This window comes from Heptranchias perlo, chromosome 3 (assembly GCF_035084215.1).
Source record: "Heptranchias perlo isolate sHepPer1 chromosome 3, sHepPer1.hap1, whole genome shotgun sequence".
Classification (NCBI taxonomy): domain Eukaryota; kingdom Metazoa; phylum Chordata; class Chondrichthyes; order Hexanchiformes; family Hexanchidae; genus Heptranchias; species Heptranchias perlo.
Genome location: NC_090327.1, coordinates 135,594,954 through 135,622,038, shown reverse-complemented (window position 1 = coordinate 135,622,038; position 27,085 = coordinate 135,594,954). Strand labels below are relative to the sequence as shown.

At 39.9% G+C, this 27,085-nt stretch overlaps 1 protein-coding gene across 2 annotated transcripts in view; it reads left to right on the top strand.

Annotated features, from left to right (window-relative positions):
* The window catches only part of atp6v1c1a (ATPase H+ transporting V1 subunit C1a), a 61,562-nt gene that overhangs the window by 9,971 nt on the left and 24,506 nt on the right, over nt 1-27,085 (top strand). The window contains exons 2-4 of one of the 2 annotated variants that reach the window (XM_067982016.1): nt 2,714-2,888; nt 7,047-7,114; nt 20,168-20,253. In XM_067982016.1, the coding sequence (XP_067838117.1) occupies nt 2,757-2,888; nt 7,047-7,114; nt 20,168-20,253 (286 nt within the window). In that variant the 5' untranslated portion in view covers nt 2,714-2,756. Of the gene's footprint in view, nt 1-2,713; nt 2,889-7,046; nt 7,115-7,541; nt 7,633-20,167; nt 20,254-27,085 lie in introns of those variants that run through there. The other variant, XM_067982017.1, reaches the window with a different exon arrangement.

Below are 27,085 nucleotides of genomic sequence, written 5' to 3'. Positions count from 1 at the left end.
CCTGGATGGTGATTGTTGGCACCATAAGTCAACAATCTCACGCCCAGTCTTCTATTCACCCAACATCTACACATGTAAACTTAACAGCAGGCGTGGAAACCCTGGCTGATTTTTGCCATTCTTACCTGAATGTTAGCGGCAATTGTAAGACTCATCAGTTCTGACGATAGGTCATTGACCTGAAATGTTAGCTCTCTTTCCCTCCACAGATGCTGCCTGACCTGTTGGGTATTTCCAGCATTTTTCTGTTTTTATGTAAGACTCTTGTTGCCAGTCTAGCTGATAACAGCTAACTCATCACTGACTGGTAATTGAACCCCAGACCTTTTGTTTTGTTACATGCTGGCTTTACCAGCTGAGCCATCAGGGATCAGTATGTAGTTTAATGTAGATTAAGACACCTGTCTATGACTGACGTCTAATTCTCCCTGTAATTAGTTATGAACTAGTAATTTTCTTTTAAAAAATCTCATGGCAATACAATAGAATTATAACTGAACAGAAGTGTAAATCTCAAAAGGCCAAATTGTGTAATTATAATACAATATAATTGCTCATAAGCCGCATCTCCACGTTAGCAGGCTGTAAAATCCATGTGAAAACCAGCTCAGGCAGTGGATCTTTGAAGCACTTTCCTGTTCATCTGTTGCTAATGGGGTTTGGGGTGGGGGGGGGGTCCATGAATATATCTTGTCTATAAAATTTTGATACAGCGTTAATTTTAATAGTACGGAAGTAGGTGGTACAGCATTTGGCATCAGCATTAACTTAATAGGTTGTTTTATGGTCATTTTTAGTTATTCTGAATGGAAGAATTAAATGCTGTATTTAAACATAAATGCAGTATGCTTTTTGTTGTATAGTTTTTGTTCTTCAAACTACAGGCTGTGAGACCAAAGTATTAGGCACCAATCATGGCCTCGGCTTTTACTACCTACACCTGCTTTCATCTAGATTACTTTCTGTTTCTTTGTTCATTGGATCATGGCTCAGCATCTGATGGGTTCAGTTAAGTGGAAGGCATATTACAGATTGGGACAAACTACTTCTGCAGCTAAAAGATTGTGTTCCGTGATTGTTGTTAGTCAAGTATCTAATGAATAGAGCATTTGGACCTTCATCAGGTGTCAGCTATGGCTCTGCGACAGCACTCTCTCCTCGTGATTCAGAAGATCATAGGTTCAAGCCATGGGTTCAACTGCAGAGACTTGAGCACATAATCTAGGCTGGCACTTGAGTGCACTACTGAGGGAGTGCTGCATTTTTTTTATTTGTTCATGGAATGTGAGTGTCGCTGGCGAGGCTAGCATTTATTGCCCATCCCTAATTGCCCTTGAGAAGGTGGTGGTGAGCCGCCTTCTTGAACCACTGCAGTCCGTGTGGTGAAGGTTCTTCCACAGTGCTGTTAGGAAGGGAGTTCCAGGATTTTGACCCAGCGACGATGAAGGAACGGCGATATATTTCCAAGTCGGGATGGTGTGTGACTTGGAGGGGAATGTGCAGGTGGTGGTGTTCCCATGTGCCTGCTGCCCTTGTCCTTCTAGGTGGTAGAGGTCGTGGGTTTGGGAGGTGCTGTCGAAGAAGCCTTGCTGAGTTGCTGCAATGCATTCTGTGGATGGTACACACTGCAGCCACAGTGCGCCGGTGGTGAAGGGAGTGAATGTTTAGGGTGGTGGATGGGGTGCCAATCAAATGGGCTGCTTTGTCCTGGATGGTGTTGAGCTTCTTAAGTATTGTTGGAGCTGCATTCTTCCAGGCAAATGGAGAGTATTCCATCACACTCCTGACTTGTGCCTTGTAGATGGTGGAAAGGCTTTGGGGAGTCAGGAGGTGAGTTATTCGCCGCAGAATACCCAGCCTCTGAACTGCTCTTGTAGCCACAGTATTTATGTGGCTGGTCCAGTTAAGTTTCTGGTCAGTGGTGACCCCCAGGATGTTGATGCTGTTGAATGTCAAGGGGAGGTGGTTAGATTGTCGGAGGTGTTCTCTTTTGGATGAGACATTAAACAGAGGCCATGTCTGCTCCCTCGTGGATGTGAAAGGTCCCCTGGCACTATTCAAAGAAGAGCAGGGGAGCTCTCGGTGCCCTGACCAACATTTATCCCTCAACCAATATCACTAAAACAGATTATCTGGTTATTTATCTCATTGGTATTTGTGGGATCTTGCTGTGTGCGAATTAGCTGCTGTTTCCCAATGTTACAACAGTGAGTACAATTAATTGGCTGTGAAGCCTTTGGGACATCCTGAGGTCATAAAAGGCACTATATAAATCCAGGTTTGTTAATGTTGGTGTTAAGTACAGCATGTATTTGATGCCGGTGTTGTCTTCCACAGTGTTCCTTAACCATAACGGTAGAGGGATGCAACCTATATCAACAATGTGGAATGTCCATTTAAACTGGCATTGTGCTGTTTTGTGGGCTGTTTGCACTACAGTTTGCCGATTAGCAGGTTGATCTATAGTCTTAAACATATGTTGTTTAGAATCCTTAATTTGAGGGAGCCGAGGTCATGTTCAACCTGAATTCCTACAGGTGTGAGTACTATAATCTACACAGTTATCTTGGCCTTATGAAGTGTATTCGACTTTGCACACATGATCAAAAATGATCAAGCGAAGTAAGGCTACCCTAAGAACTGACCTGTAAGGCCAAACTTTGAGGTACTATTGCAATAACTGGGTTTTATTGTCTTCTTATTTATATTTCAGTATATCGATTATTTGTTTCACAAGGGATTTATTTACTCTGAGGATGACAGAATTTTGGTTAATATCTGCTCCTGGGGAAAAAACATGTCAACAGACATGGGACAAATTAAATGCTACAACCACAAGGAACAACAATCTCTCTACCAACTTCAAGTTTGCAATTCCAGATTTGAAGGTAAGTAACAAAATGGGTACTTTTTATTGAATTTGTGCATTTTCAAATGATACTGGCTTGAAATGTCGTATATAAAGTTGTATAACCTCACAACCTGCTCCCTAAACTAGAGTTCTATGGCATTGAAGCCAATGATTTTTCCCCCCAAAAAGAATTGTTTGCGTTCATAGTCCATTTCTTGCTTTGCATGCAATGAACATATTTGATCTTATCCAGCGTTTGTTGTAAATTCCAGAATGGAAACTGAAGTATAGCAATATAAATTGTTGCTGGAAAGATAAAAATCCTATTGAGTAGATAGAACTTTCTAAGTTTCACATTGTCAATAAAGAAGAAATTTGGTTGCTATATTACTGCGTGATCCAGGGTAAACGTGAAATGGAGAAAGAAATGGTGAAACTTTTCACTCAAATCGTAGAATCATAAAGTTATGGCACAGAAGGAGGCCATTCGGCCCTTCATGTCTGTGCCAGCCGAAAAAGAATCATCCAGTTTCATCCCACTTTCCAGCACTTGGTCTGTAGCCCTGTAGGTTATGGCACTTCAAGTGCACACCCAAATACTTTTTAAATCAGTCCACAAGTTCTTGATATTTTTCATTGTTGCACTTCCTTTATTACATTGCTGTCTGCAAAGAGTGATGGGGAAGACTGTGCAGAATAATTGATATTTTATTTTTATGGGTAAGCAAACAATTTTCAACACAATAACTTGATTTTGCAAGGAACATAGACATTTTTGGGAACGTGCAATTTAAAAACAAACAACAAAAACTGAATTTCTAATCTTTATTGAAAAAGGAACTACAGAAGTTTCGTATTTCAGGTCTATTGCAACTCTGTAACTATTGGTCTGGAATATTTCATGGGAAAACAACGTGTGTGGTGTGTTAGGATTAAGTCCAAGATGTATCCTGAGCAGTGACTTCAACATTTATAAACTATGGTGTCGTTTCTGTATACTATCGTATATATGAAAAGATACCCAAACACACTCTTTTGGGCAACATACTACAAATGATGATGTGGACGCTTTTGGTGTGCATGTCAGTTAGCTAAACTGTGCTGTAATCTTTACCTCCAGTGAAAAAATGTGTGGCAAGGTACCAAATTGTAGTTCTCCTCTTTTTTTCTCCCCCCTCCCCCCCTTTTTTTTCTTTAAACCCCTTCTGGCAGTGAGTATGGGGTGAAGACCTATAGGAATTGTGTAGTGGTCATGGGATACATGCAGGAAGTTGGAGTGCTATTAATTTGCAGGTACTCAGTTGGATTTTATATCGTTCATTGAGGGCCTCGACTAGTATTGTGCAGTTTGTAGTACTGGATGGACCCTTCTAACAGTTTTAGAATCATAGAAAGGTTACAGCAAGGAAGGAGGCCATTTGGCCCATTGAGTCTGTGCTGACACTATGCAAGAGCAATCCAGCTAGTCCCACTCACCTGCCCTATCCCTGTAGCCCTGCAATTCTTCTCCTTTCAAATACTAATCCAGTTCCCTTTTGAAGGCCATGATTGAATCTGCCTCCACCACCCCAATGGCAGTGCATTTCAGATTCTGACCACTCGCTGTGTAAAAAAGTTTTTCCTCATGTCACCTTTGGTTCTTGTACCAATCACCTTAAACCTATGTCCTTTGGTTTTTGACCCTTCCGCCAATGGGAACCGATTCTCTCTATCTACTCTGTCTAGACCCTTCATGATTTTGAATACCTCTTTCAAATCTCCTTGCAACCGTCTCTGTTCCAAGGAGATCAACCCTAGCTTCTCCAGTCTATCCACGTAACTAAAGTCCCTCATCCCTGGAATCATTCTAGTAAATCTCTTCTGAACCCTCTCTAAGACCGTCACATCATTCCTAAAGTGTAGTGCCCAGAACCGGACACAATATTCCAGCTGTGGCTGAACCGGTGTTTTATAAAGGTTCATCATGATTTTCTTGCTTTTGTACTCTATGCCTCTATTTATAAAGCAAAAGATGCCCTGCCACCTTCAATGATTTGTGCACATATACCCCCAGATCTTTCTGTTCCTGTACCCCTTTTAGAATTATGCCCTCTAGTTTATATTGCCTCTCCTAATTCTTCCTACCAAAATATATCACCTCGCGTTTTTCTGCGTTAAATTTCACCTGCCATGTGTCCACCCATGGCACCAGCCTGTCTATATCCCCTTGAAGTCTATCACTATCCTCCTCACTGTTCACTACACTTCCAAGTTTTCTGTCATCTGCAAATTTGGAAATTGTGCCCTGTACACTCAAGTCCAAGTCATTAATATATATCAAGAAAAGAAGTGGTCCTAGTACCGACCCCTGGGGAACACCACTCTACAGTCCAGTCCGAAAAACAACAGTTAACCACTACTCTCTGCTTCCTGTTACTTAGCCAATTCTGTATCCATGCTGCTACTGCCCTTTTATTCCATGGGCTTCAATCTTGATGACAAGCCTATTATGCGGCACTTTATCAAACAGCTCTTGAAAGTCCATATACACCACATCAACTGCATTGCCCTCATCTACCATCTCTGTTACCTCATCAAAAAAACTCAAATCAAGTTAGTTAAACATGATTTGCCTTTAACAAATCCGTGCTGGCTTTCGTTAATCGATCCACACTTGTCCAAGTGACTGCTAATTCTGTCCTAGATTATTGTTTCTAAAAGTTTGCCCACCACCGAGGTTAAACTGACTGACCCGTAGTTGCTGGGTTTATCTGTACACTGTTTTGACACTGTTGTCCAACATATCTCCCCCTTTCCATCTTAAGCATTTTAATATTTTTTTTGATCTCTAATAATGTCATGCACACCTTGTTAGTCTCCCTGGTAAATACTGAGGCAAAGTAACTATTCAATATTTCTGCCATTTCACTGTTATTACCTGTGAGTTTATCTTGTGTATCCCTTAGTGGCCCTATCCCTATCCTAATTTTTCTTTTATTATTTGTGTCTGTAGAACACTTTACTATTTCTTTTTATATTCCTTGACAATTTAATTTCGTAGTTACTCTTTGCTTTCCTAGTTGTTTTTTTAGAGTTCTTTCCTAACTTCTTCATATTCCTTTTTGTCATCCTCTCCTTTATTGTCTATGCACTTAGAGTATGCTTTTTCCTTTAGTTTCAATTTTACCCATATCTCTTTAGCCAACAATGAAACACCATGGATGAATAGTTTGTTCTTGCTTTGTAGAGGAATATATTTCTCCTGAACCCTACTGATCACCATTTTAAATATTTCCCACTGCTGTTCTATCTCTCTGTCTGTCAACATTTTTTCCAGTTTTCCTTCCCAAGTTCCATTCTCATCCCTTCAAAATGAGCTTTTTTCCAATCTATTACTACGGTATTTGTTTTACTTATGTCTTTCGCAATCATTATTTTAAACCTTATTATCTTCTTATGGCTGTTGCCTAGATGTTCTTATACGCTTACTTCTCTTACCTGCTCTGGTTCATTTCCCATTATTAGATCCAGCAGATTCCTCTCTTGTTGGGCTTCTCACACACTGGGTAAGAAAGGAGTCCTGTACACGCTGTAAACTCCATTCCCTTTTCCAGTTTGTTTGGGGGTAGTTGAAATCTCCCATAATTATTATTCCATGTTGTTTTGAATTGTTTTGTCTTGGAATTGTGGAATCTTTAAATTTTATGAAATGAAGTATATTTTGAAATTTAAAGAAGTTTAAGCCCCACAAAATAATTTTTTTTTAATGAAGGCCATCTAAGAAATTAGTAAACAGCATTAAGGAAGTGCAAATTTCTACCAGTTGCAGTTTGGGCTTGTTGTCATAAAAAGCAGTGTTGAAATGGTAAAATGTTTCAGGCATGAAGGAGACCCCAGTAATCTTATTTATGTAGTCACGCAAGAAGAAAATGCAGTCATTTCCATAGCCCTGTATTTTATAATGTAAAATTCATACCTATTGTGTATCATTCTCCCTTCTAGTTACTTACCATAAGGGTTTTGGTCAAGTCATACATTTAAATTGTTGAATATTGCTATGCTGTGGTGAACTTTTTTTCCTTTGCTCATTCAAAGTTAGGATTGTTAATAAGCACCACAATCTGCTTTGTAGTTATCCATTGATGAACATCTTCAACTTTCCACTCTGCTTTTGCTTATTTTTCTATTGCATTTAATTTTGGATTTTTTTCCCTAGGTTGGAACTTTAGATGTCTTAGTAGGGTTATCTGATGAGCTGGCCAAGTTGGATTCATTTGTGGAGGGGTAAGTTTGTTGGACATTTAAAACGGTTTCTGACAGCAAATTTACAATACTTGTGATCGGTCCATTACTGAAGCATTCTGTAAAAGGTTAGTATAAGAATTAAATTTTGCATGGTGAATTGGTGCTCTGTTAAGTTCACATTTCACTGAGCTATATTATTTTCACAGCAACTATAACTAAATAATCAGGGCTCGCTTCCTTTTATGAAGTAACTTTTTTGTTTCAAAAATTCTTTATTCATAGAATTTGTAAAGATACATACAGTACAGTTCAAATGATTCAAACAATACAGTTATACATCGTACATGATAATTATAGTTCATGACACTCGGGTTGCATTACAATCAATATAGCTTATTGATTACAGATACATTACATTCATTTGTCACTTTACACTCTGCCTGAGGGGGTTTTTCTCTGATTCCAGCCCCTCTGTATACAATGACGGGAGGGAGGGCTTTAGATGTCTTAGTAGGGTTATCTGATGAGCTGGCCAAGTTGGATTCATTTGTAGAGGGGTAAGGAAGTAATGCCATCATATGAACCACGTGAGCTATCTGGTTAGCCAATCTTCGCAGGAACATTTAGTTTGCAAATAGTTGTATGTAAATAAGCTGCTTCAGAGGCATTGTCCTTTTTGGGTTGGGAGTCAAAAGAACCATGCATCATGACTCTTGATAATGTAGCATGGGAGTATGGCAATACAAATGTGGGGGGAACTTTTCAAGCACTGTGAAGATGATATCCCTCCAATAGGAGTTTTATTTTAAAAACTATTTGGTATACCTTTATACTGATAAGTAATTTTTACTTTTAAGGTGATTGGATGTGTATTATAATACAGAACAATGGATATTGTAAATTGGCTGCAGAGTTCCAAACAACACATTTGTGATTATGAATCAAAATGCATTTCTGTTGTGTCACACATAGTGATGTGTGGAAGGTGGCTTTTTCACCAACACTGTTACAGTTCTTATGGACATTCTAAATCTGAGAAATGTTTAGTGAATTTTTATTTGCTGTGATTCATTGTATTATGTAGTTAGAGTTTAGTGGTACAAACATTTTAAGTTAGCTACAATGCATACTATGAGATAATTTAACGGATTTGTGTCTGAGGATGACAAGATAACACTGTCTAAATTTTAAACAATACCCATGCACCTCTGGTTTATAATGCATTACTCTGTTATTCAAGCAACCATCTACTGCTCACAGAAGAACGAAAATGGGGACCAGATGGTATCTGATTTCCTCCAGCTAGATTTTCTGCAGAGTATTTCAATCCATGCATTTCTAACGTTACTGTCACCTGTCACCATAGTTTTTGTTTGAGGAAGTGAAAGGGCTGTGAACCATTTTTTTGTGATTAAAAATGTGGTATAAAATTTCTGAAGTCATTTGTGAATTGGCCCCAGCTGTAGATTTGATCCTGATCGATACTGGTCAGCAGCCACTGCGAAATCCGAGGTTTAATATTGGCCTCAGTCGTGTAACTGTAATACCATTTGATCTGAATTGCACCTAGGTGACGTGTGCAATCGTGGGATGAGGGTATTATAGATTGCTGAATAATTGGGAAAACTCTAAACTATGTAGTAGGGAAGCAGAAAATACAACTTTTGTATTTGAGGAGTACATGAGTACAAATGTTAGCTTGGCTCGTCACTGGTGTGCTTTTCTTTGAATTTGCAGGTTGTGGGTTCAAACCCCAATCCAAGACTTGAGCACGTAATCTAGGCTGACATTTTCAGTGCAGCAGCGAGGCAGTGTCGCTTTGTTGTTGGTACTGTTTTGGATTAGACATTTAACCGAGGCCCATCCGTTCAGGTGGATGTAATAGATCCCCATGACTTTGGTTGAAACAGAGCAGGGAGTTGTCCTGATATCCTGGCCTGGCCACTACATTCATCCCTCAGTCAACACCATCAAAACTTACATGGTTATTTATATCATTTGCTATTTGTAGGATTTTGCTAAAAGCAAATTAGCTGCTGCGTTTGTTTAATAACCAACAGCGACTGCACTTCAAAGTAATTAATTGACTATGAAGTACTTTGGGACATCCCGCCCTGGCCCCCCCCCCCCCCCATCCAAAAAAAACCTTGAACTGTACATTTATGCAATCTCTGTGATGCAAAAAGAAAGTAGTCTGAGTTGCACTTTATTTTCTTTTGTTACTGTGTAGTCTTCATTAGGTGGGGAAAACTCCTGCTTTCTCAAGGCTTCCTTCCCCCTTTCCAAGTGGAGGATTTGGGCATCATGAAGCACTGCATTTTGTGGCTCGACTAACAATCGAGAAAGCTTGCCCATTCAGTGTACCTGAGTTTCAATCTCCGTTATGAAGGAGGAACTGATACACTAACACCCTGAATGAGAGCTCCTGTCTTTGAAGATACCCTTTGTTTTTTTTTCTCTTATGCCATTCGCCCCTCTCCAAAGGTTTCTACCACATCACGCTTCTCTCCAGTGCCTCTTTCAGCAGGACTTTTTTTTCCAAAAAATATACTTTATTCATAAAATTTGCAGCAAAACATACAATACAGTTGTCATATTACATTTCAAATGTACACAATACAGATTATACAATTTGCAGGTTACATCAAGTACAGTTCAATGAACACATTGTACATAATTACAGTTCATGACACTCTGGGGTGTCTCATTGCATTAAAAACAATACAGATTATTGATTACATATTCATTACAGGTACATTACAGCAATTTGAATTTTACATTCTCCCCGGGGGGGGTTTTCCCTGATTGCGGCCCCTCGGTATACAATGGTGGGAATGCTCTAAATGGTTGCCTTTCCCCACAGAGCCTTTGCGGCGGCTGCACCTAGCTTCAGTGCGTCCCTGAGCACGTAGTCCTGGACCTTGGAAAGTGCCAGTCTGCAACACTCGGTCGAGGACAGCTCCGTGCACTGGAAGACCAGCAGGTTTCGGGCAGACCAAAGGGCGTCTTTCACCGAGTTCATGGTCTTCCAGCAGCAGTTGATGTCTGTATCGGTGTGCGTCCCCGGGAACAGCCCGTAGAGCACAGAGTCCTGTGTTACGGAACTGCTCGGGATGAACCTGGACAGATACCATTGCATCTCTCTCCAGACCTTCCTTGCAAAGGCGCATTCCAGAAGGAGATGGGTGACTGTTTCGTCTGCACTGCAGCCTCCTCGGGGACAGTGTGCGGTGACGCTGAGAGTCCAGGAGTGCATGAAGGATCTGACAGGAAGGGCCCTTCTCACCACCAGCCAAGCTATGTCTTGGTGCTTGTTTGAAAGTTCTGGCGATGAGGCATTCTGCCAAATGGCAGACAGTCTGCTCAGGGAACCAACCGACAGGCAGGACTGAACAAGATGGCTTGTTTGGAAGTTGAAAATCGCTAAGGATCCTACGATTTTATTCTGATCAAGTTTCTATCCTCCCACCCCCCCAAAACCTCTGTGATGGAGTAGCTCACGACAGCACAATTGTCCATCAAACTATTAGAAGTGGAGAAATTTCCAGTGAGGGTAAACCAGTTGTTTTTAATGTCATTTTGAGGCTGGAATTTCAAATTGGGTTCTGAGAATTTGGTGGTTTATGACTGGATCTGCCAATGTTAAGAATTACTTCACTGTTAGCACATTTATTGTGGAGTGGATAGGATGCCTTAGACTTTGGCTCTTGTTGGGAGTGCAAAGTGTCAAAGCCAGTATATAAACAGTTAGTGCATGTCTGGTTACTTTCCTGTGATACTGCACTGTGAGATTCCTGCCCAAAATAACACCTTCAGATCAACATAAAACATTTCAAAGTATGAGATTTTTTGATCTCACTTTGTGGTTAAACTTGTTGAATTCATACTTTAGCCTTTGATTTGGATCAAACTCTGAGTTCAGTTCCCATAACCTTATTTTAGTTTAGGGAAATGGCTTTGTCACATCTTGAAATAAAGAATTCGTAATTGTAACAAGATTAGAACTGATAATGCTGGAAATACAAGTATAACTATTGGCATACGAAGAGGGAAAAAAATGCTTTGTCAGCACCGGAAAAGAAAAAGCAGGCAAACCCCTTTATAGGATTGATATAGGTTGAGGATCAAATCTGCTAAATATTAATACAAAGAGAAACTGCAAATTGGAATAAAAGCCTGTGAATGAATTTTTAAAAACTGGAAGAAAGTGAAAAATTATACTAATGTACAATGATCACCTCAAAGACTTTAGAAAGGCAAAAGCTAAATAAAATAGTTCCAAAATAGAAGAAAGCAAACATAGGAATTGCTGGATGAAAAAAGACCATGGTGTACCTAGATCGTCTTCTACCATCCTGGTCGTCGCATGATACAACAGTAACGGGGTTGCTGATTATTCATGGCAATCAATGTCTATCCATTAGTCTACAACAGACCCAGATATGAGGTGAGGAAACCCCCAGTCATGGAAAGCTTTGGGAACCACAGGTCCAAAGTCACCTGTTTCTTCCAAAGATGCTACACTTACCATATGTCATGTCTCAATTTGTCCATATACAGTATCTCAAAATATTAATTTCTGAGATCTATCTAATTTGTATTTGAATGAATCAACAGTATCTGCTTCCACAGTCTTCCCAGGGAACTTATTACATAGATTTATCACTCGCTCACTGAAATAATGTTACCGCAGATTAGTTTTGAATTTGCCTTAAATTGGAATGTGAATGGGAGAAACTGGCAGTGAAGTGTCAAACTTTATAGATTCATGCAATGTTGGTGGCAGGATTATATATTCTATTGGGACAATCTCTATGCAGAATGAAAAGTTTAGTCTAAAGTTTTGTTTGAAAAATACTACTCAACTTATTTTGTTTTTATTATAACGTCTGTTTCTTGCAACATTGGCTAATCTCCCTTGGTATTGCACATGGGGAATCAAAACCAGGTGCAGTATTTAGATTAAACCGGGGCAGAGAGGAGGGGGACATGGCTGGAAAGTTGGTCCATGTGGGGCGCAGACAGGTTCCCAAAAGTTGTTCAGTGAGGGAGTGGGGTCCTTGATGCTGTTTGATTTGGAAGGAAAGGGGACGCTTGTCAAGGGGGAGAAGGAGGAGAATGGTGCTCAGTGGTGGGAGTGATGTCGTAAATGTTGGTCAGCTGAGGGTGGGGAGGGGGTGCCTGCGATTCTGCTCAATGAGGGGTGGGAATGGAGTGGATGCCGAGATGCTGCTTCGTGGTGGGGGGTTAGTATGATATGATTGCCTGAGATGCTGGCTATCTGGAGCTGGTCCTGATATGCTATTCAGTTTTGGGGCGTGGGGGAAAAGTGGGGAGAGGCAATGATTTGGGTGGAGGGGAGGCGTTGCTCATTGGTGGAGGAGATGTTGGTACACAGATGTGATAATTGGGGTGGGAAGGAGGTCAGAATGATGGGGGTGGAAACATGGCAGTGGTGCTGTTACGAGAAGGCCAATGAGCTGCCGAGTGGGTGGACTGCACGGAGGCCGTGTTTGTGTGTGGCTAGCCGATCGGCGGCGCAGGTGAGCGATGGCTGCGGCACATTGAGAGTTTATTGGGCGACAGCTGCAGCATAAGATTCTGGGCCAAGGAATGGACTGCTGGTTGCTCAGGGACTGTCATGGGCCAAAGGAACATGGGTGGAGGGATAAGAGCACAGCAAACAACGGAGAGAGTTGGGATGCAGTGCAGGGAATCTGTCAGGCTAAAACAAAATTATAAACTGTCAATTTTACTTACAAACGTTAATACTTAACTGTACCAACATGGCTGCTGGCTAATACAGATCTGGCCTGCTTCACAGTGACCCTTGGTCAGAGCCAGCAACTACAATCAACCCTTTTTTGATATTAATTTGCTGCATACTTTATAGTTATTTTTTGAGCAGCTAGCATTGCGTGGCACATTGAAAAACCCTATCACAGCGCTACTGAGATGTAATGGTTACTTCAGTTAAATATTGACACCTAAAGGGAGGATTTTTCAATACATTTTGAAATGGAAAGTTGCTGCCTGCCCAGCAATTTAAAAATATAATGTAGATTATATCACTGATCAGAAGAGGACATCTGAGGATGGATAGGGTCAGGAGGTTAGTTGGATTGTAACATGGGGTAGCGGGGGGGGGGGGGGAAAGAGAGAATTGGACAGTTGAGTTGGTGGGAGTAGGATGATCTTGGCTGCTATTTTCATCCTTCACTCGGGTTGGTATATGCAGCTTAAAAAGTAACAAACACATAAGAGGTACAATTTTGAATAAAATCAGTGAACATACCCATAAAATTGTTCGTTTAATGTGAGAAATGCCTGAAAGAAGTTTCCCCCATTATTGGAAGCAAAGGGTAATGGTCGACGGGTGTTTTTGTGACTGGAAGGCTGTTTCCAGTGGGTGCCGCAGGGCTCGGTACTAGGTCCTTTGCTTTTTGTGGTATATGTTAATGATTTGGACTTAAACGTAGGGGACATGATTAAGAAATTTGTGGATGACACAAAGATAGGCCGTGCGGTTGATAGTGAGGAGGAAAGCTGTAGACTGCAGGAAGATATCAATGGACTGGTCAGATGGGAAGAAAAGTGGCAAATGGAGTCCAATCTGGAGAAGTGTGAGGTAATGCACTTGGGGAGGGCAAACAAGGCAAGGAATACACAATAAACTGAGAGGTGTAGAGGAAGTGAGGGACCTTGGAGTGCATATCCACAGATCCCTGAAGGTAGCGAGACAGTAGATAAGGTGGTTAAGAAGGCATATGGAATGCTTTCCTTTATTAGCTGAGATATAGAATATAAAAGCAGGGATGTTATGCTAGAACTGTATAAAACACTAATTAGGCCACAGCTTGAGTACTGCGTACAGTTCTGGTCACCACATTACAGGAAGGATGTAATTGCACTAGAGAGGGTGCAGAGGAGATTTACAAGGATGTTGCCAGGATTGGAGAATTTTAGCTATGATGACAGATTGGATAGGCTGGGGTTGTTTTACTTGGAACAGAGGAGGCTGAGGGGTGATTTGATTGAGGTGTACAAAATTATGAGGGGCCTAGATAGAGTGGATAGGAAGGACCTATTTCCCTTAGCGGAGGGATCAATACCCAGGGGGCATAGATTTAAAGTGATTGATAGAAGGATTAGAGCGGAAATGAGGAAAAACTTTTTCACCCAGAGGGTGGTGGGAGTCTGGAACTCACTGCCTGAGAGGGTGGTGGAGGCAGAAATCCTCAAGTCATTAAAAAAAATACCTGGATATGCACCTGAAGAGCCATGACCTGCAGGGGAACGGATTAAATGAGAGAAAGTGGGATTAGGCTGGGTGGCTCGTTTCTCGGCCGCCACGGACACAATGAGCTGAATGGCTTCCTTCTATGCCGCAAATTTTCTATGATTCTATATTGGCCTGATCTTCTGTACGGAACTGAGCTTGAGTTAGAACTTCTACCAAGGCTTTGGGTGCTGGTGGTTTACAACTACTATGCCTGAAAATGCATTGTAGGAATTGTGATTTTCACCTGCTCCTGTGGAGCTACAGTACCCAGAGTAATAAGACCACAGTTAGAGTATGGTGTGCAGTATTGGCTCCACAATATAGAAAGGATATTGAAGCTTTAGAGAGGGTGCAATTCGCTAGGATGCTGTTATGAGGAAATACAAAGAAAGATTTGCAAAATTATGGCCTTTTTTGTTAGAATGATGTAGATTATGGGGTGATATGATCAAGTGTTTAACATTGTGAAATGATGGGCCGGGGTAGATAGAGACAGACTGTTTCCAGTAGTTGAGGGGCTGAGAACAAGACCATAGATTCAATATTGTATGCAAGACATTTCAAATGGAGGGCAGGAGAAAGTTCTTTACACAGAGTTGAGACTCTGAAATTCACTTCCAGGGTTAGTGGTTGAGGCAAGAAACTCAACATTCAAGGTTAGATTGGATCGGAAAAGCAGTTGAAGGGATATGGAAACAGTTTGGGTAAATGCAATTAGAAACATTTGTTCGTGTGAAGGGTAAATGTTGACCTGAGCTGATTGGGCCGAATGGCCTGTTTCCATGTTATTAAATCTATGTATTTTTGAAGTACATTATGGCAATTGGGTAGAAAATTTACAAATGACTCTGACCAGTGGAAAACTATCAAATAATTGTTTTTGCTTTTCTATGAACTTTAAGACTCTAATTAAAAATTCTAAACTATTTGGGAATGAGAGTTTTTTGTATAGGGACTGATGTTTTCACCAGGGCCAGATTGGGATGTTTGAGGTATTTTGCTGACTTTGGACACTGTGGCTGCAGCAGGCCCTGGACCATGATGAATGACCATCTATTCAGGTAGAGTGGACATTGTGGGTGAAACAGCCCTGGGCAGTGCTACAACAATGATGAGGTCAGCAAAATCTACAAATCTACTGTGGGACAAAAGGGGAATGGAAAAAAGTTATGCAAATGAGAAGGTTTTGGGTAGAGAGGAGTAATGAATAAATACTAAAATTAAATACTGTGAGCTCATTGTGGAAGGTGGAGCAAAAAATAAATGATATGTGAATAACTGAAAATGAGGAAGGACGATTAAACAAAGTTACGATAGTAGGTGAAGAGTAACAATGTCTGAGACCTGTATCTTTCAGTGTCTGTACCATGTGTAATATTTGTATTCAGAGAATTTGCTGCATTGGTGATGGGCAAATTGCTGTTGCACTGGGATTACTGCAACATCTGATATCGCACTCCAGATCTCAGATTAACTGTAAGCAGTGTCATTGGAGATTTTGTTTTGATATAAAAGTAGAAAGCAAACTGACGCTTTTCTAATCGCACCTTTGAAAGTGATACTTGCTCACGCTTAGTAAGTAGTTAACAAATCTCCAATTAGTTTACTGTAAGTTGTCACACACGTGTCAGCTGTGGCTCAATGGTAGTACTCTCGCCTCTGAGTCAGAAGGTTGAGGGTTCAAGTCGTCTTTCTTTACTCTCCTAGGAGCATTTTGTTTAGATAAATGGAGCCACTTCGAGTATCTTTGTATGAAACAGCAGCTTGCATGTGCAGAAATGAAAATCCTGAATATAGCTTTGTTTTTCCTGCAAAAGAGAATGATTTCTCCCTAGCTCATCGGATGAAGATGCTCCTTCCTATTAAGAATTATTGAGATTAGACAGGAATATATGAGCACCATTTGGGCAAGATCGGTAAATTGAGTACCTGTGAAGTTTTAGCTAACCTATATTTCTGATTTTCTACTGGAACCAGTGTCCTTGTAATAAAGTGGGAGTAGTTTATGGAATGTCAAGCCATATTTTACTGCATTATGGCTTTGCTGTTTGTTGGATCTAATTAGTAGTGGTCTTTTTGCTGTTGATGTATTTGTCACTGAAGTGATAGTATAGACTTGGAAGATTTAATATATTTTGAGAAGCAAAATGCTTGAATGTATCCTTTCGAGCAGTGACGGTAGGTTTGTTGAATCTCAACATATCGATGTGAAGCCAAATGATTTTTGAAGAGATAGTTGTGGAATCTGACAGAGAGGTGATCCCTTTTTTATTCTGGAACCAAAGTTAGTCATTTACATCATAGTGATTCTAATGGTGATTTTCTAGCTTTGACATTTAGACCATTTTGTGTATTGAGAAAGCTATACACTTAATTTTAACTTGGAAAAATGTGGCTGATTTGAAGAGTATTGAACAAATTGGGATGAGACAAAATTCAGAATGTAAAATGCTCTGACAGATGAAGACATTTTTGACTTGAGCTGTACGTTGAACCTATGATTATGGGCAATCAACATTATATTTGAGTCAATCTAGAATTGTTTTGTGAGTATTGTATAATTAGGTTGAGTGGAAATCCTTTTTGAAAATTGGTTTAGTGCACTTTGACTCCTAGGTTCAGATTCAAACCCCCTCAAACTGGTGGAATACAATTCTGGACACCCCCCCCCCCCCCCCCCCCCTGCAAATGACTGTAGGACTCCAAAGTTAAGCGACATTGGGCAATCCCAACCCAGTTACTCATGCTTTACAATACAAAACACAGTTTAGTAGCAAATTTGCAAACCTAAAAATTACCACATGTAATTTCTTTTGTCCCTGGATGTGGGTGACAATGGCAAGGCCACATTTTTGCCCATCTCTAGTTGCCCAGAGAAGGTGACGAGCCTTATTATTTGTAACAAGGGTAATGAAATAATCGTGGGGGACTTTAATCTTCATATAGACTAGGCAAACCAAATTGTTTGGTAACCAAAAGTTTGTTTACCAAAAGTAGTTTGGAGGACGAGTTCATAGAAAGCATTTGAGACTGTTTTCTAGAACAATATGTCAAGGAACCAACTAGGGAACAGGCTATTTTAGATCTAGTATTGTGTAATGAGGCAGGGTTAATTCATAATCTTATAGTTAAGGATCCTCTATGAGTGATCATAATATGTTAGAATTTCATATCGAGTTTGAGAGTGATGTAATTAAGTCTGAAACTACAGTCTTAAATTTAAACAAAGCCAATTACATAGGTATGAGGGGCGAGTTGTCTACGTAGATTAGGAAATTCAATTATAAGATATAACGGTAGATATACAATGGTGAACATTTAAAGAAATAATTCATAATTCTCAACCAATATGCATTCCCTTGAGGAACAAAATCTCTGGGGAAAAGTGATCCAACCGTGGCTAACTAGAGAAGTTAAGGATGGTGTTAGAGAAGATGTTTACAAAGTTGCCAGAAAGAGTAATAAGCCTGAGGATTGGGAAGGTTTTAGAAATCAGCAAAGGATGACCAAGAAATTGATAGAGGGAGAAAATTGAATGAGAGTAAATTAGGAAGAAATATAAAATCAGATTGTAAAAGCTGCTTCAAGTATGTAAAAAGGAAGAGATTAGTGAAAGTAAACGTGGGTCCCTTCGAGGCAGAGACAGGAGAAATTATAATGGGGAATAAGGAAATGGCAGAGACATTAAACAAATATTTTGTATATCTTCACAGTAGAAGACACAAAAAACATACTGGAAATAGTGGGGAACCAAGGGGCTAATGAGATTGAGGAACTTAAAGTAATTAATATCAGTTTAAAAAAAAGTAGTGGAGAAATTAATGGTACTATAAGCTGACAAATCCCCTGGACCTGATGGCCTACATCCTTGGGTTTTAAAAGAGGTGGCTGCAGAGATAGTGGATGCATTGGTTTTGATCTTCCAGAATTCCCTAGATTCTAGAACGGTCCCTGTGGATTCGAAGGCACCAAATGTAACCCCGCTATTCAAGAGAGGAGGGAGAGGGAAACAGGGAACTATGGGCCAGTTAGCCTGACATCAGTAGTAGGGAAAATGGTAGAATCCTATTAAGGATTTAGTAACAGAGCACTTAAAAAAAAAATCATATGATTAGGCAGAGTCAACACTGCTTTATGAAAGGGAAATTGTGTTTGACAAATATATTAGTTTTTTGAGGATGTAACTAGCAGGGTAGGTAAAGGGGAACCAGTGGATGTAGTATATTTGGATTTTCAAAAGGAATTCGAAAAGGTGCCACGAGAGGTCGTTATACAAGATTTGGGCTCATGGGATTTGAGGTAATATATTAGCATGGATTGAGGATTGGTTAACCGACAGAAAACAGAGAGTAGGAATAAACGGGTCATTTTCAGGTTGGCAGGTTGTAACTAGTGGGATGCTGCAGGGATCAGTGCTTGGGCCTCAGCTGTTTACAATATACATCAGTGACTTAGATGAAGGAACAGAGTGTAATGTATCCAAGTTTGCTGACGATACAAGGCTAGGTGGGAAAGTAAGCTGTGAGGAGGACGTAAAGAACCTGCAAAGGGATATAGACAAGTTAAGTGAGTGGACAAGAAGGTGGCAGACAGAGTATAATGTGGGGAAATGTGAAATTATCCACTTTGATAATAGGAAGAATAGAAAAGCGGAATATTTTTTAAAAGGTGAGAGACTAAGAAATGTTGGTATTCAGAGGGATTTGGGTGTCTTTGTACACGAACCACAGAAAGTTAACATGTAGGTACAGCAAGCAATTAGGAAGGGAAATGGTATATTAGCCTTTATTGCAAGTGGGTTGGAGTATAAGAGTAAGGAGGTCTTGCTGCAATTATATAGGGCTCTGGTGAGACTACACCTGGAGTACTGTGTACAGTTTTGGTCTCCTTACCTAAGGAAGGATATACTTGCCTTAGAGCTGGCGTAACAAAGGTTCATCAGATTAATTCCTGGGATGAGAGGGTTTTCCTATGAGGGGAGATTGAATAGAATATGTTATCTGGAGTGTCAAAGAATGAGAGGTGATCTCATGGAAATGTATAAAATTCTGAGGGGGCTTGACAGGGTAGATGCTGAGAGGCTGTATTCCCTGGCTGGAAAGTCTAGAACTAGCAGTTATAGTCTCAAGATAAGGGGGTCGGCCATTCAGGACTGAGATGAGGGAAAATTTCTGCACAGAGAGGGTTGTGCACCTTTGGAATTCTGTACCCCAGAGGGCTGTGGATACTCAGTCGTTGAGTATATTCAAGACTGAGATCGATAGATTTTTGGACAATAAGGGAATCAAGGGATATGGGGATTGGGCAAGAAAGTGGAGTTGAGGTAAAAGATCAGCCATGATCTTATTGAATGGCAGGTCAGGCTCGTGGGGCCATATGACCTACACCTGCTCCTATTTCTTATGTTCTTACGTAAAACTAAATGACTTTCTAGGCCACTTCAGAGGGCATTAAGAGTCAACTATGTAGTGTGGACTAGAGTCACATGTCGGTCAGACCAGGTATGTCCCCGAAGAACGTTAGTGAACCAGTTGGGATTTTTACAACAATCCTGCAGCTTTCATGTTACTTTTTGGTGCTAGCCCACTAATTATCAGATTAATTGAATTCAATTTTGGTGAAATTTGAACTCTCAGCCTCTCGGTTACTAGTCTAGTGTGGTAACCACTACATGATTATCGTACTCAAAATGCTACAGTATTTCAGTATGTGGCTCACTGGGGAAAATCAAAGGACACTTTATGCGGTACTTGCCCTGTTTAGATGTATTGGTTAAATGTGTAACCCTTGTTCTGGTCTTCTATTTTCAGTGTTGTGAAGAAGGTGGCCCAGTACATGGCTGATGTGTTGGAAGACAGTAGGGACAAAGTACAAGAGAACCTTTTGGCCAGTGGAGGTAAATGGATAACAACTGAATTATAGCTGATTGTTGTACTTGGTATTTGCTGCAGTGCTGTTTTGGTAACAGTTGTATAAACTGAATTCTGGTCTGTGGTTCATGCATCAGTGAATGTTGTATCTGTAACTGAGACTGGTGAGTCTGTTACCTTGTGATTGTGATGGAATTGGGAGTTTAGTACTCTGTTTAAGTTTCAGAAAATTCAGAATGTTGGGAACAAAAACACCAGTTTTAGTTGTTTATAGGTGACATCTTACATATTTATCCTAAAACAGCCATTATGTAATTAGCTTAACAGTATGGAGCAGACCACGCAAACTAGATTAGGAAATGTTGTTGATCTGTTTGTCCACTGGACTATGCTTAATCAAGCTTGCTGCTTGCTTAATTTAAAATTGCCACAATTCATCCTTGGAATCTATTCAGATAGTAAATTAGGCTGGAGGAAAGACCGAAAAATGCAATTGACAAGCCTTCCAAAGCCTGAGTTTCAAACTTTCATCACTAAACAAAGTCCACAGTTTTAGTCTGTGGTTGAAATTGTGCTCTTGTGTTGTAAAGTTGTTAAATTAGGTATCATAAGTGCATTATTAGATCAATGTAATTTTTTTTAATGAGTTAGTTTGTTTGCTATCATGTGTAATGGAAAACCTGACTGTTCTGCACAACTCTTTGACATGCATCTAAATAATCATATGGAAACACTGCACCTAGTTTCTAGTTATGTAACTGCTTTTGAAGTGCATGGTCTTTTTGATTTAGAAATTGCTTTGAGTGAAGTAGTACTTCTCATCAAATTGGGAGGTGCATGAATAGAGAGAAACTTCAGGTGCTGCAGTACACAGAGTTCGGGGACCTAAGTGACAGCTATTGTAGGGAATTATGTTCTGTTCCTCCGCTAGTTGAAGATTTTCACCCCTATCTGATCCAACCGTATACAAAGGTTATCTCACACCTTATCCCATGTCTGTTTGAAGTGCAGTGAATGTTATGCAGGTTAACATGGCAGCCAATATTGGCACAGCAAGACCCCACAAACAGCAGTGGGATGAATGATCAACCAATTTGTTTTTGGTAGTGTCTGAAACATGAAGGTTGGCCAATCCACCAGAAGAATTAACTCTGTGCTGTTCTTTGATTAATGGCAGTTTGTTTGTGCGCGCACTTCCGTATTTACTTCACCTGTAACTTCTAAAAGTTGTTAAATGGATCTCTGTTGGATAATTAGATTTTGCCTGATTTAATCTGTTCTGGGATCCATTCTAAGGTGGAAAACATTAAAATTTGCCTAATGGAAAAGAAGGAATGCAGACAGAGCTAATAACTTGGAATGGTTAGTGGGGGATTGAACATAATCCATCTGAAACTCCAGAATTTTTCAGGCTTTGGAAGGATTGTCGCATTTTTCAATTCTTCCATCGGCCTAACCTATTCTCTGAAATACTTGTGATCTTAATCTGTGTCAGCAGGGGTCAGCTGGAACCTTTTTACTGTATTACAGTTTCACAATATAAGCATAATACAGATGCAGGTGATTCACTATTAGTGAATATCACTTTTCTACCAAAATTTTGAAATCCATGAAAGTAAAATTAGTCTGTAATGATCTAAATTCCAACGATGGGAATATTATTTTTGCTCAAAGTTTACTTTTGTTGCTTGTTCAATTAATTTCAAAGTACAGTTGTAGGCTCTCCATATATTACAATGCATACATACTAATAAAACTAGATTAAAAATTAAATTTTCATCGAAATGAAAGCATATGGAAAAGTTACTTTATAGATATGTTTTTCTTTAATGCTGTTCTAATGTGTATTTCCATGTAACCAAGACTGACTGACACATTAATTGTGCCAGCCCTGTGTACAACAGAGTACTTCCTCTGCTATCATAGCAATACTCCTCTGCCCACGGAGCAATGGACAGCTGTGTAACAAAAATAGGATTTTCACCCTTTTAAGCATGAATGTATTATTCTATGTATTATGTCTTTTTAAAGATGGTGTAATCCCATTCTAAAATGGACTACAAGCACTTTTTTGGAAACTGATGGCAGTTTTGTAAGGGACTAGCTTGATGGTCTTACGACTGGTCAGAACTACGGCTCTAAAAAGATTCTGGGATGCGAGAAAAAGAATGGGTTCATTCAATGGCCCCAACCCCTGATTGTAATGTTTCTTCTGTCTTCTCCTCTCCCCCCCCCCCCCCCCCCCCCTTCTCCAGAAAACCCCATAAAGTTTGATATATTGTATATGGTTCAAAGATTTGGAGAACCCTAACCTCATTACACTCCCGCTGAGACACTGCTATCAGATATGCACCTCAAGCAGTGTTGATTTATGTAATGGAAAGATACCTATGCCATTTGTACTAAAACATCATATGAGCTGCGATACACAATTTCCTTACGGTATGAAGTTGATTGTGAAGTTGCTGTCTTGTTGATTTTATTGACTAGTTTGCATGTATTTTTAATTGAATTTCCTTGTTTTCACTGACAGAAACTACATTGGTGGTGTGAAGTGTCCATGAAAAATAAATTGTGGCTTGAAGTTTTAAGTATTAGATTCTTTTGGTGGGGCAGCGTATTGGAGCACCAAAGTACAGTGAACACTTGATGAGTTCCTGATCCCAGCCATGGTTTCATGGATGGGGACGGTTATTTATCCACATGGATAGGACGAAGCAGCTGAGTTGCTATAGACCATGTTTATACACCTAGCAGCGAGTTGTAGTGCCCTTCTCCCCTCCCATCCCCGCCCCCACCCCCCACCAAAGCTGCGGAGATCTACAGAGAGTTTAGATTGAGTTACTTGAGACCGGGTTTTGTGTTTATGTATGATTTTAAGATGTATGAATTTCATTGTGACATTAATTTTATATTTTACCATGTTATAACTAATTGTCCTTTTTGAAAATTAATTTTCTCTGCCAAACTGAAAACAAGTGACTATCATTCTGCATCATCATCTTGTGTACTTGCGGTATGCAAAGTTTAATTTACAGACTTGATTTTAGTTACATTTGAGATTGTAGATGAGATTAATCTTGAATGTGATGCGCTCCATATAATCTACATGGTATGAAACTGGATTTGGGAAGTAGTTACGGGAATCTTAAAACCCAAAGCGTTGTATAGTATTTACTGAAATACATATAACATTTGAAAATAAAATCTGACATAATTGCCAAGATTGTAGGCATAGTAGAGTCTAGAAAATCCTGATGTAGCTGTCCTTTTAGTGTATCTGTTCATTTCAGTTGGATGGACTGCAGCTCATTTTAAAAATAAAACTGAATATGAGCATAGACCAAACTATACCCCAGACATTAATCTTTCTCTTTTGGATGCTGTCTGACCTGTGCATTTCCAGTATTTTCTCTATTGTAGGTCTCTCTGGTATGTTTTATTTTTATATCCAGATGTCTCCGGGATTCAAACAAATGTAGTAATTTTTCATTCGACTTTAATAGTGTACTCCATATTCTGTGGTGGTCATTGTCCTGAAATCTTATTAGACCTCTAGACTATTTCAAATTGTTTCATAGTAGGTGAACAATTGCAATTAATCTTTCACAGTTTGAAGAAAAAAATAATTTCTTTGGAGCTTAAACACTGATACAGAATATTTCATTTCCATGTTGATGCTGCAGCTTCAATTTTTGTTCTAAGAAGTCGACATTCCTCTTGGGGACTGAATCCTTCAATATTGAAGCTTGTAGTTATGGAATTTATGGATCCCTTACTTTTAATAGTCCTTGCATTAACGTGCCAACACTGCAAAAAGACTAGAAAATGGCTGCAATCTGACTAAATTGAAAGTTAATAATGACCTATAATGTCAAAATTTGCTACAGAATAGATCATTACATCATTTTCTATTAGAGAACAAATTTATCTATTCCATTACAATTAGGCTGATTTGCTGAACATTTTGGCTATGAATAAAGGTCTTTATTAAGTTTTAAACTTGACTCTTTTTATATAAATCTCACAATTAGGGCCTTCATGTCTTTCTGCTTTTGTTTGAGGATTATAATCCAGGTTGTTGGAATCTGATCTACAATACATATTTCTTGGTGTCCTTCTGTCCTTGACTCACTTATTTCTGTACTATTCATAAATGATTACCCTAATGTTTGTTTCAAAGCTGAAGTCTTATGTAGACAGACCCATTTTATTATTCATTGCCTGTTTCTTGTTTGACTTTCATGCATGTAATAATTTATGTTGCTAGCTTCTTGCCCTTGTCCTTGTAAGGAGAAAAATAAGCTATAGGTGCTCTTACTTTTTGTGGTTGGTCTGAAATTCTCTTTTGCGAGAGCATCACCTACACCTTCCTGTTTTTACATCCCATGTCAGGAACCAGTCTCCATAGGTACACCAGACTCCAATGTATAATATGGAGACTAGGACTAGCTCCCCACATTTTTACTTCACTGAGACCGAATGCCATGTTCATAGATCTACGTGCTCTCAGGTTACAATGACATCGATTGCTTGAACTTTGACTTGGTTATAGTGTAAAACTACAATATTTTCCACCAAATTTATCACTTTGTATCAGCAAATTCTTTTTCAATTGATGTATCTATGATTGTGTACCTTATACAGGTTACACTGAAATGCTGTTTGATAGATTATTATGTGCATGTGAAAGAATTCGATTGGGGTTTAAAGCAAAGTTTGGTTATTTTGACGTTTCTAATTTGTTTCATAATAAGTGTAGGTCTAGAAACCAAAATTCAACCCCTCTACCACAATTTTTTAAACTTGTATTTGCTGAATCAGTGCTTACTTAACCCAGACAGATCTGCCTCAGAATTGGCTGTATCGATGCCAATAGATAATAGACTTGTGCATAGATCCAATGTGTACCTCCTAAAAATATCTTTATTCGTGTTTGCATGTGCATGTTGATACTTATGCGCTCATGCTGAACATTTAGAAATGAGGTTGTGAAATGCCCTGCTGAGAGCCAGCAGTATAAGTAGGTCAGTCTGACCACTGCGATTTGAATGCTGTCCCCTGATGATGACACTAGATCTCAACATAAAATGATTAAATAACAGAGCTTTTGTAATCTTGAGCTAATTTGTATTACTACATAATCAAAGTGAAATGATCTGTACAATTGCAGTGCGGGAGTAATGCTGCAACAAGGTAAACCGTTATCACAAGTTAAACTGACTTTCTGACAGGAAAATGATCCAACTTTCAACTGCTTTCACAGCCTTATACCTGATTACTCTAGAAAGCTTATTAAAAGTACATAATTTTATGGTAAACCCAATTGTATTAAACAGTGTTATTACCTCCATTGTCTTTGGCCTCTGCCACAAACTCCGTACCTTACCACTGATTCCATTGCCCTTCCCAGCCATATCATTCCATGATTCTAGTCTCAGATTGAACCAGATTGTTCGCAGTTTCAAAATCCTATTTGACCATGAGCTGAGCTTCTAACCTCGTATGTTCTACATCACAAAGACCACCTACATCTACCTCTGTAAAATTGCACACCTCCGCCTCAGCCCATCTGCTGCTGAAACCCGACAGACCAACTATTCCAGTGCTCCCCGGCCGGCCTGCCATTCTGTACTCTGTAAATTTCAGCTTATCAAAATGCTGCCCGTATCCTGTCCTGTACTAGGTCCCGCTCACCTATCACCCCTGTCATTACTACATTGGCTCCCTAGCCTCCTAATGCCTCCAATTTAAAATTCTCATTCTCGTGTTTAAATCCCTTCATAGGCCTATCTCTGTAGCCACTCCAGTCCTACAAGCCCCCGCACCCAGTCTACCTCTGACTCTGGCCTTTTGTGTATTCCCCCGCCCTCCCTTTGCCCAGCATTGGCAACTGCGCTTTCAGCCATCTAGGCCCCACAAACTGGAATTCCCTCCCCAAACCCCTCTGCCCCTTCTTACCATTTCATTTTAAGTAATGTGATTGAGCGCATGAACCTGTTGTCTGTTTTATCAGTTGGCAGCAAACTGAACAAAACTTTTGAAAACCGATAAAACTGGTCCTATTAACAACAACAAACAAACGTAAATGCTTTAAGATTATACCATATCTCTATTCAGATGATACTGAGATTTAGTCTTGTGGCGTTTGATATTATTTGACCCCTTTTATAAGCTACTGCCTTGTAACGCCTATGTGCTATCTTCATGCTGGTTTCATGGTGTGTTGTATAGTATTTCTAATCTTCCTTTACACCTTATTCATTCATCCTTTTTGGATTTTTTTGATCTTTTTCCCTGCCGATTTTATTCCTCTGATCAAGGCATTGACTCCTTGTTGCACTGTTCCACGTGTACCCTATGCGAGCCTTGATATTGTGTCACTAATCTATTCTGTTGCAAGGGCATCATAGTTGAATCCAATCACGTCGTCGCTCAGTGACCTTGCGTAGATATCCAGCAAGGTGCAGCTGGACAGCAATCAGGAGTGGGAACCTTGATTGATTTTCCCCTTTCTAACCTAGGGCACTGAAGCCACTTGTGGCACCCCTGACCAGCTGAGATCAGCTAACTCAGCCAAGACTAAGGATTGAATTTAGGACGTCCCCAGTCTATATGGCTCAGCTTGTTGCTTTAAATAGCTGACTCATTGGTGATGCAATTGTAGGTTATAGAATCATAGAAATCATAGAATTGTTACAGCACGGAAGGAGGCCATTTGGCCTATCGAGCCCGTGCTAGCTCTTTGTAAGAGCAATCCAGTTAGTCCCATCCCCCCCCCCCCTGCTTTTTCCCCGCAGCCCTGCAAATTTTTTCTCTTCAAGTATTTATCTAATTCCTTTTCGAAAGCCATGATTG